Below are 11,466 nucleotides of genomic sequence, written 5' to 3'. Positions count from 1 at the left end.
ACAAAGAACTTGGATTCCCACCCCAACGTGCACTTAGATACGTGAACTTAAATTTTCCTGTAACCTCACAGACACTCGCTTTCTTCATCTGTAAAATGAAAAGAAACAAAACAAAACTGTCCTTGCTCTGCCTAACCTGTGGGTAGCCATAAACCATATGAAAGCACTTAGTAAATCATAAAGAAGATGCTTTTTTCTCTCTCTCAAATGTTTATTTCTAACCACAAACCTCTCTCCCAAGTCCAAGCTCACATTCTCAACTGTCCATTCCACAGTTCTTTCCACAGGGCTCATAGGTGTGCTGAGATATCTACTCAGCCCTTCCAGTAGCCAGGTGGTGACTGGTGTGGCCAGAAAACTCTGCAAACTGGCCCCAACTGCAGAAGCCTCCTCTAGGATTCTGAATACTGCTTTGGATGGCATTTCCTATCTGGCCCTCAACCTGAGTTTATTGAAAGAGCAAATGAATACTCTTCCTTTAAAAGCCTGCTCCTGCTAGCTTTCCTCTTGACAAGCTTTCAGATTGTGTATTTAATGCAGAGGCATCATCCTTGACATTTCATTTCATCTCTCTCCATCCTATTAATCACCATTTTTCTTTTCCTTCTAACATCTTGGTGTCCCACAGAACCAGGCTAACTCCCTTCATATGATCTTGAAGAACTTTCTCTACCAGGCTGTGGCTTACCGTTTTTATTTGTGAAGTGAGAATATGTTATTTGCAGCTCTGTTGTAAGAATTAAGTAAGATTCTGTATTTACCAAACGTATGGTACATGCTAGCTTAGTTCTACCTTCCAGCTAAGCTGGATGCCTCACTGATGTTCCATAATGCACACCGATCCCATTCCTACCTCCACAGCTTCAACCCTCTTATTTACCTTGCCTGGACTCTCCTCTCCCCACCCCCATTTCTGCCTGTCAGATCATATGCATCCTTCCCCAACCAGTTTCTAAATGCTGCCTACCTTTGGCATCCAGGAGTGAGCCCTACTTCCTCTGAACTGTAAGTCATTCTTGCACTTTATTTCAAAACTCAGGAGACATTTGACATTCCTACCTCACATTCTACTTTCATATATGCCATGTCTTCTTATGGGCTTTCATGTTCATCTTCCTTACACATTCTATTTACTTAACAAATTATTTTTAAATGACTAAAAGAAATGACTAATCAATCAAATAAATAATGACTGTTGCCCAGACCCGGCACAAGACAATGGAAAGTGATTAGAAAGTGATGAAATGATTTAAACAAAGAGACACCAAGACACATCATATTTTGTGTGCTGATTTTTTAATGAACATCTTATAATCTTACAAAATAACTGGCTGTAGCTGTTTTACATTACAATACAGTAGATCAGCTCCTTTCACTACATTCCCAATCAAGCCATCCCCTTGGGTGTTAACTAATGCACTCAATAGTGATCACAAAGAATACAGGAAGTGCCAAGTTCAATGCCTTATAATAGAAAAAAGAGAAGAAGAGAATCAGGAAGAGCTCTTTACTTTCACAATCCCCTTACTTTCATTTCTGTCAGAATCTGCCCATTCTCCTCACCCTGTCCCCTTAGCTGCCTTTCTGATTGGAAGCTGTAATGCCAGTTGTCAGAGCCAGCTAGCCCTGGGCCACCTGGGCACAATCAAACACACAGAAGAGTCTCTGAGAAAGGCTGTCAATGACCACATGGGTGGATAAGAGCAGCAGAATGTGGACCACCACATGGAGTGAGTGTGAGTTGATGTTACTGGAATCTGTGACCACAGCGTCTTAGTCCTTCCACTTTATCGGTGACCTGAGTTGCCCAAAACATCAGGTCCCAGGAACAAAGAATGGAAGAACCTGCTGTCTCTGAATAGCTACAGCTGACTATGGCTGGGAAGCCTTATAGCCTAAGAGGCTTTTCACACACAACAGGAACTTTCCTTTTGCCTTCCCAGAGCAGTGGTGAATTGCAGAGAATAAAATATTTTAAAAAGAAGTTTAAAACAGAAATGTTCTTACTGTTGCTCTTGTGGAGAGACCGTATAAAGACACACACTGGCGTGAACCACAGGCTCCATGTTCCTGCGCTGAGTAATGCCCAGGATAACAATTCCTCTGCATCAATCTCAGAGAAGGTAGGATTCCCCAAGGCAGAACTTAGCACACGTCCAGCAATTTGGACATTTTCCCCAAGAAAGCAATTTTATAAAATTTTGAAAATAGAGTGTCTAAACTTTTCCATTGTCCTTTGCATATTGAAGCCTATCAGAATCCCAATAATAAATATGTTTGTCTTCTTGGAGGCACTAAGCATGATCCAAGACAATGAATGGTATCTGAACGACACTTTCTTTATGCTAGTGATTAGAGGACAAAAGGTTTTTTTGAATGGGTGAACTCTGCTCTTTCCTTTTCCCAATAACTTTGCCACCCTCATTCCACAAACCCACAGATTAATGTGGGTACATCGCCTTATTCGTGTTTTACTCCCTTTCAGGGTATTGTTCTTCCCTACATGATAGTATGGATAATATTTCTATGGTTGTGGTAGTATTTCCTATTCCTATTTGCACAGCCATTGCTCTAGTGTTGATGGGAAGAGTAGAAAAACTGTGGTCAAAGCAAAAAGAGCAGAAGGATGGGAAGAGACCACAGTTGAGCTCTAAATTTTGTCTGTTCTTGGTTTCCATTGGAGAAGAAACTTCAAGGGAGACAAGCCTCATAGCCTTCCTAAAATGAGTAAAACTAGAATGTTAAACAGAAATTGGCTCCTTACTCTCTTTCCCTAGGGTCTAATCCAGAAACCGTTACAAGAAAATGTAACTGCAACAGACTACATCCCAGTGAGCCTGGGACGTAAATAGAGAGAGGCTTAATGTGGTCATTTCATGTGCAGTCCATCTATTGGATAAGAAAGGGTAAAAACAACAAAATGGACCTTAAATAGCTGAAATTCTTCTGTCTCCCCACAGAGTGTCACCCTTGCTCCATGCATTTCTATAACTTGCTCAAGTCAAAATCTCCAGCTCACAGATTTTGTACATGATACTTCAAGAGAATTTATCTCAGATTCTTCATTGCTCAAGGGACCCACTTTGGTCTTCTTTGGAGACTTGGAACAAGGACCGAGTCTCCCTGATCACTTCCATTCTCATTCCCTGGGCCTGGATTTAACCCTGACAGTTCTTGCCTGTTCTTTCGTCTCCTCCTACCTTTCTCCTATATCATTTCCATAACATTTTTCCCCCAGAAAAATCAACATTTGGTCATGTGACTGTGAGTGATGGCCAGACTTGGAGACTTCTAACAAGAAGTGGGACTACAGGCCAAGTATGAGGAGCGTGTGAGTTCCTGTAATCCTGGTGATCAGAGAATGGGCCATAGTACAAACTTGCTGACTGGCTGACAGCCACACTTGGAACAGGCATGTATGGAAGTGCAGAAAATCCTGGGTCTCACCAACTCCAATTGGGAGTTCTGAGAAGTGGACACAAGTTAGTATATTCTTTGTGGACAGATATTCAAGAACCATAGTCTAGTTCTCCTGGACCCATCACCAATGGTACTCAGACCCAACTTCCTCTGCCTCTTAGTACCACCATTCCAACTCTCCATCTCCTTGGTCATAAAATGGGCCCAACTCCCAGGTCATAACAAAAAGATGATTAGCTTTACATGCTAGCATCCAGAATTTCATTTAACTACTGTCTCTCCTTCTGCACTTCCCATTCAACCTGCCAATCCCCATCCATAGAAAGATGGGAAAATAAGTTGCCTTTCTGTCCTCAAAGTCTCAGCATTCATTTTGAATGTGAACTTCACAGCAGCATGTGTGGAACAATGAATAACTTTTAGCTTAGTAAACAGCAAAAAATATAATATATATAATATATTTATATAATTATGTTTAAATACTTATAAAGAATTAATAACTAACTTCATTATTTAAGGGCAACTACACAAAAAGAAAAAAAGCCAGTTGAGAGCAGACAAGCTCTGAAAGATGGCAATTCATTCGAAATGGGCATTAACAGAGTATCCCTGCCAATTTCTCCTCTAGTATTTTGGTAATGGTTTACAAGTTGGGTGGGACTGAATAGTTGGCAGGGTGTAGAGTGGGGAGCAGGGTAAGAGTTGAAGATAGGATTTAATAGAATATAAATGAGGGAGGAGGGTCCTTATGTATCTATTGTATTTCCCCTTCCATGTTAATCAACTGCCACTTTAAAGAAACTTTTGCCTATGATTCTCTCCTACTTGGGCTATTCGATGAACTAGTTGGCACCTATCAATATCCTCTGGCATTTCTTATAAGATCCTTCATGCTCTTCCTCCTTCCTCCATTTCATGACTGTTCTTCATTCACCCTTTGTTTCCTCCTGGGTCAGCCTCTCTTTCTTACTGCCTCTGAGGCAGTGGAGGGAGGGGCTTGCTTGTTCCCACAGTTACTGATTTTCTTCTGCCTTGGGGTCCCGGCAGGTGCACTCATCCAGGTCACAGTCAGCAGCAAATGGAATGACCTAGGGGAATGAAAGGGAAGTTGAAATGTGATAGCTTCACACTTTTCAACCAGCTTTCACTTTCCTCACTTGGTCCCAGAGGAACTGTAGAATTATGTGCTAATATCACAAACTGGAAATTAACACACAGTTTTCCCACTCACACATCATGTCACCATGTAGCTTTGGCAAGGTAGTTGTTCCTTGCTTCACTTTTCTCATATATGAACTGGGGAGGACAATAGAAACTACCCCAGAGGGTGTTTGTGTGATTTAAATAATATGAGTATAAAGCTCTTCTATATTGCCAAGCATTTATAACTACTATTCTATCAGTTCTAATATTACTACTCATATCTAAAAATCCTGCTCTTACTGTTACTGTCACTTTCCCTGTGAAGTAGGAAAGATGAATAGGTGGCATTAGCATTTTCTCTTTACAGGGAAGGGCAAGAGATGTGGGGTGACTTAATTCAAGGTAATGACACTACTATGTGGGAAGCCGAGACTAGCTAAAGACGAGCTCTCCAACTCCAAATCCTCAGTGTTCTTGGAACAATAGGAACATCTTTGCCACCCTCATAAAGGATGAGTTTTTGCTCTTCTTGAGCCCAGGATATACTTTGGCTTGGTGGAATAATACATCTCCCCACCCATTGTTTGTGGCTGTATTGCCTTCCTTCTATGTAACTATCTCTTCCTTATGCCAGAGATAGTCTGGAAAAAGTTACTCTCTTCTGCTTGCACTGCTACAAACAGATAAATGCTACTTTTTGAGTGTCCATAACTAGCATCAGAGAAAATTGGGCATTTGGGAAATGTGATATAAAAGTGGCAATGATTTTTCCCTTTAGGGCATTAACAATCTAATGAGATAAAAATAAATAGGCATATCACATACAATACTAGTCCAAGTACACTAAAGAGATGGGCTTAGTGATTGGGCAAGTGGGTAGGAGAATGGGTGGGGTTGTGTGGGGAGATTTTCCAGCATATTTGCACATTACTTTAAAATGTGATTTAGGAGTCATCAGACGGGCGAAGTGCCTTTTCGATCCTAATTCCTGTGTATGCTGGCCACAGGCACTGAAATTTATTACAGACAATTACTAGATTTTCAGAGTGTGAGATGGGGAGAGAACTGCTTTATTTTTTCCTAAGTTATCTTGTCTTCCTGTACAGAGATAGCTGGCCAGATTTCTGACCTTCGGTCCAAGCTCTTGATCTGTTTCTTAGTTTAGTATTTATTGGTTTTTATTGCAAAAGAGAGCCAAATTAAATAGTGATATGATGAGCCCCTGAGCACTCTGCATTAAATAAGTTGATTCACATAAGTGGCGAGAACAGTGCCTGCCACATATTGAGTGAGGATTAAACATTAGCGAGGAAGAGATGTAGTATTCAAGTCTGCATGTAGGTGATCATGGTAGGTGTGGTTTTATCGTGGAGACACATACAAGGAAGGAAATAACACCTCTTGCTTATTTCAGATTTATCATATTGACCCAACTAGCTTCAAATACCTTTGGAGCACTTAGATTTTTATCCATATTATTACAAAATTTCAGCTTATTCTATTTTATAAGGCTTAGCTTGAGCCTATCTGCTAATTTAACAGAGCCAAGAATGACAGGGATAAAGGGCATTAAGAAAGGATTATTGCTCAGGATACAATCCAGAGAGTGCTCAGGTGATTGGTGGCAGCCATTTAACATGTGTCTGCGAGATGCTTGTAATACACTATATAAAATTCTTAATGTAATTATGAAGACGGATAGTAACTGAACAGCACTTTGTTGGTAATCCCACCTCACCCAGGGGTAAAGACGATTACTTTCCCTGCCTATAGAGACATTTCTTGGCCAATGATAAGCAGGTATGAGTCTTTCCGTAGCAAAAACCATGGCTTTTCTGAAAGAATCACTGAACCGACAAAGAACTGGGGTTGTCTAAGAACCTATGCTACCCTTAAACCTGTCACTTTAAAAGCTCCAATGTTTGTCCATTATAGTTCCCTCCTAATTGTTGAATACAAACCCATTATTACACACCATGAAGGAGAGCTAGCCAAAGACCCTGCCTTTATTACTGAAGCCACTGCCTCCCCCATCTCCAGGTTCTCTCACTCACCTTCTTGGAGGAGAGTGTGGAAGAGCAGCAGTCTCCCCCGTCATAGTGGCAGTAGGCTCGGTTGTTGATAGTGTCACACCAACCATCTGCTTGGAAGGGCTGTAGGGAGGTTAGAAGGCAACATCTCAGTACAGTCTTATTATGTCTTGTTTAACTCTGCCACTCCTCCCATCCCAGCATAATCCATAAAACTCCAGAGATATTACAGAAAAGCACCAAAGGTGCAGGATACAGATTGAACTAACATTTGCAAGAAGTTGAAAAAATCTCAAGTCCACTAGGTCCAAGTAATTGTCACATTTCACTGGCAGCACTGCTCCTGGCCTGTTCTAAGGTCTGAGATAGGTCATTTAAACTCTTTGATCAACTTTTCTGCCTTCTTGTAATAAGAGGTCTTTATATTATGTAGGTTACAAAACAGTTCCACATATTTTTAACTCTGTTGAGCATGGGAGAAAGCCTGTGCAGTAGTGCAGTTGGCGCTAAAAGTCCTGGTTTTTAATGAGGAAATGAGGATGCATAGAGACGATAAGAATTGCCCAGGTCACATAGCAAGTGTCAGATAGAGCTTAGTATTAGATGTCATGTATCTTGACTTTGTAGTGCTTCTCACATATTAACCTCCACCCCTCTCCTGGTGCACTGAAGACTGATACTTAGAGACCTGAGTAGTCCTTGGGTGCTACAAAGACTCAAATGGTGTCTGTCCAGCCCGCAGTGGTGCTCGGGTTGAGGACACCAGTGCTGTAACACAAATATTCCCACAGGTACAGCCAACTCATGCACAGAAACTAGACACAGGGTTAGAGCAGAGAAAGCTGTTCTGTTTCCATCCACTACTGTTACTGCAGTAAGTCAGCACGAACTAAAGTGGGAAAGGGGTCCAGGCCAAACCAGAGTTAATGGAGTGTTTCACCCCAAAAGAGAATGTACAATAAGAACAGCAACAAGTTGTTAAAAAATAGCTCGGCAGCCCAGTGCATTATTTCTCCAGAAAACTACCTCTGGAGGGAAACGCTGTCCTGCTGTACCCTGGAGGGTACATCAGCCAGCCCACCTACTCAATAAATGGGCTGCTCCCCATCCTGAGCGATGCTCAGCCATAAAGTCCTAAGAAACATCTTGTGGTCAAACTCTTTGGGCCACAGAACTCTTGAGTTCACTCAACTCAAAAATGGACATTAAATAACTCTCAGCAATTGAGTTACATCAGAACAAGTTTATCCAAGTTATTACTTCAATGTTTTGATTTATTCTATGGGATCCTGAGGTCATTTGAACATCATTCCAGATGTATACCAGTTTGCCAACTGCTGAGAAGCTGCTACTTGTGGGGTGGAACTCAACAGCTGCTGCACAGCTGCATAGCAATGTCAGTTGTGAGCAGGAAGTGAAAATTAATTCTGTTTTCAACACAGGCCTCACTGGGATAAAAGACGAAGATTCTGTGATGCGCATTTGTCCTTCTCTAGAGAACTTGGAATTACTATAGAATCAAGACTCAGGTCCTGAACTGCAGCCAAATAATCGAAGTCAAAGATAACTAGTGTATCCTTAACACCTATAGATGCTCTTGGGTTCTCGCAGGATGACTGGATACAACTATGGAGTTTCCCCAGAGTTTTATTTTTCTTTTTTCAAGTGTTTGGAGTGTATCTTATTCATCTAACACTACATCTGTTACTTTCCCTCCAACCCTGACTGACTCATTGGCAAAGCCTAATAAGTTTCTTCTTTTTTTTCCATGTAATTGTCTATTAAAATCTAAGAAGCACCCAAAATACTTTTCTTACATGTATAAGTCTGGTATTCAGAATGGAAATTAAAGGTATATCTAAAGATATCTTTCTTTTCATAAGAACAATCTAAGTATTTGAATGGGTTAGTAAAGGATCCCAGGGAATTTTTCTTTCTAAAGTCTTCACCGAGGGTCACTTCTAATCTCAAAAACGTTAGAGAATGTATGTTGAAAAGAGCAGTAATGACCTAAGTGACCTTCTCCAGGCCCCACTGGACTTCCTTTGCTATAGCCTGGGAATTACTTCTAAAAGCTCCTTCTCTTCTGCTCTTAAAGAGTCATCTGGAAAGAGAATGAAGTTTATAGAAAAGAGCAGAAATACAGAAAAAAGGCTAGAAAGATCCAAGTGTTTAATTTACTATATACCTATTAGAATTAATTGCTCCTCCCCCAACCTGCCAAAAACAACTACTCCACCCTCAACAAACAGAGTCTCCTATGGCAACATGTGCCTGGGAAGCTTGACAGTTTGAGTCCAAGGTTACAATGAAAAAAATAGGAAAGGAAAAATGACTAATTGATCCCAAATTTAAAAATATCTGAAGATTGAATATAGACTAGAAAATTTTAATTTCAATAATTGAAAGATGTCAGTCTTAGGATATCACTCTAACCCACAGGCATCTTTTCCAAGAAAAGGTACTGGGCTTGGTTTCTCTGCACAATGTGTACATAGGTGAACTTCACCGCCCGTATGTATACCTTGCTTATCCTGTAACATCAGAAAATAAAGCGTTTCACATAAGTGCACTTTTCAAATATCTGAAGCTTATCCTGGTAAGGGTCACTTTTTAATTTTTATTTTAACCATCTTGGTAAGAGAAAAATATCTTTATAAAACACCCATCTTTTTGCCTTTTAACAACATATACAACCCAAAGTCATTAACATAACTCTATATTAATTTCACTGTATAGAAAAACTCTCCCCTTTGCTAAATGTGCCTCCTTTAAAACACACACACACACACACACACACACACACACACACACACACACACATCCCTCAGAGATGATTTATCTTTGAGCCAGAAAGGCAAGCCCTATTATACCTATAGTGAATACTTAAATCTGAGAGAGCACTTGGACTACTCCTCTTATGATGTATGAGCCTAACGATATCGATTTTCATTGCTATAGGAAGCCTTTTCTTGCCATGGCTTTTCTAACTGTTTTCCAGGCAGATGAAATGGACAAATAATGACTGTGTGCAAGCGGTGGAATACGAAAAGGAAAGGCTGTCAGTCTGCCCTACGAATACCGCTTCGGAAACTTCTCAAAAGCAAACGTAATTTCTTCTGCATGTTATATAACCTGGCGAAGTTTCCCATTTTGAGGCTGCTGTGGGGAGTTAGCCATAGAGATAGTGCGGCCCTGTCTGCTGTCTATGGGTATATACAGTCATCCATTCAATCATTCCATATTCTTTATTCCACACCTATATGTGCCAGGCATTGTTATGGGGTCACAGAGAGAAAAGAAACATAGTTCCAGCCCTTGGGGGGACCCACCATAGAAATTTTTTTTTTAACTCATGTGATAGCTCAGTGTAGCATCAGGATGTGAACAGGAGTTAAATACCTAATCCAGATTTAGGGGGTAAGGGAAATCTGCTTTCAGGAGCTGGCTCCACAACATCTAGGCCCTATGGAGAAGAGCTTAGGACTGATGATTCTGAGGAATCTGAAAGATCCATCTAAGAAGAAGAAGAAATAGAGGGGTGAGTGGTCTCAGGCTGCCTATTACAGAGCCCAGGCTCTGGAATAGTTCCACAAACATTGACTGACTGGCTGATAAGATCTCTCTTTCTTGAACCGGATTAAGAACATCGTTCTTCCACAGCTTGCAACAGAACTCAAGACCGCGTTGATGTTTTAGAAAGGTTAGTTTGGACTTTAGAACTTCTGCTTTACTAACCTACAGGTTGGAATCTTAGCCAAAAGGGACTGTATCTCTAAAGGCAAGGCATGGGACTGAATCCTATTTTATTATCTTGATGAATGTTTTAGACCAAGAGAGGATGCTAATCAAATTTTTGCTTGAGGCCAAGCACTATTTTCTCTCTTCCACATCATTTTCAAAAAAAAATCTTCTCGTTATGTGAATGACAAATCAGAGCCACTTCAATTTCTTCATATTAATTCGGTCCTATCAGGCCCCAAAGAAGCTCCTTTGCAAAGCAGGCATGGTGCAGTGCCTGATGGAGTTCTTGCAGCAAATAGAAGTTCTGTGTAAATGTACACAAATCTGTACACTAATTTTCTTTTTCTCTGGCTCTTCAATGAACGGTGACTTCTGGCCTGATCTTCAATCTCCTTTGCATCCCATGATTTACCTTGTTGTGCCCACATATCCTGGGCTTCATATCCAAATAATGCAAAGAACATTAAGACTAGAGCCCTAGTACAAGCTCTCTCTTAGAATCTTGGGGGCAGAACCTGGGGGGCCTGTAGGGCTCCTCAGGGACTCCTGATAATGAGACCAATAGTTGCTTATCAAAAAGATGAAAGACTGCCAGGCACGGTGACTCACACCTGTAATCCCAGCACTTTGGGAGGCCGAGGCGGGTGGACCACCTGAAGTCAGGAATTCGAGACCAGCCTGACAAACATGGAGAAATTCCTCTCTACTAAAAATACAAAACTAGCTGGGCGTGGTGGTGCCTGCCTGTAATCCCAGTTACTTGGGAGGCTGAGGCAGGAGAATCGCTTGAACCCGGGAGGCAGAGGTTGCAGTGAGTCCAGATTGTGTCATTGCACTCCAGTCTAGGTGACAAGAGTGAAACTCCGGCTCAAAAACAACAACAGCAACAACAACAACAACAATGAAAGGAGAGTGCTTGTGAGAATGTGGAGGAAAGGGAACCCTTTCACACTGTTGTTGGGAATGTAAACTATGTGATCCAGCAATCCCACAACTGGGTATATATCCAAAGGAAATCAAATCAGTATGTTGAAGTTATTTTTTTGAAGGACGATAGATGTATGAAATTCTAAGGCCAGATAACACCTTGAAGATTATTTAGTAGACACCCTTTATTTTACAAATTATG

General features: G+C 41.0%; 1 protein-coding gene across 1 annotated transcript in view; it reads right to left on the bottom strand.

Annotated features, from left to right (window-relative positions):
* Nucleotides 1-1,277: 1,277 nt before the first annotated feature.
* PAPPA2 (pappalysin 2) overlaps nt 1,278-11,466 on the bottom strand; it is a 303,315-nt gene continuing 293,126 nt past the window's right edge. Inside the window, exons 21-22 of the mRNA XM_015123561.3 lie at nt 6,618-6,716; nt 1,278-4,508 (exon numbers count right to left, since the gene is read on the bottom strand). Coding sequence (XP_014979047.3) covers nt 4,434-4,508; nt 6,618-6,716 — 174 coding nt within the window. The 3' untranslated portion in view covers nt 1,278-4,433. The remainder of the gene's footprint in view (nt 4,509-6,617; nt 6,717-11,466) is intronic.

This window comes from Macaca mulatta, chromosome 1, assembly GCF_049350105.2.
Source record: "Macaca mulatta isolate MMU2019108-1 chromosome 1, T2T-MMU8v2.0, whole genome shotgun sequence".
Lineage (NCBI taxonomy): Eukaryota > Metazoa > Chordata > Mammalia > Primates > Cercopithecidae > Macaca > Macaca mulatta.
The sequence above is the reverse complement of the archived record's forward strand: the minus strand, read 5'-3'. Positions and strand labels throughout refer to the sequence as shown.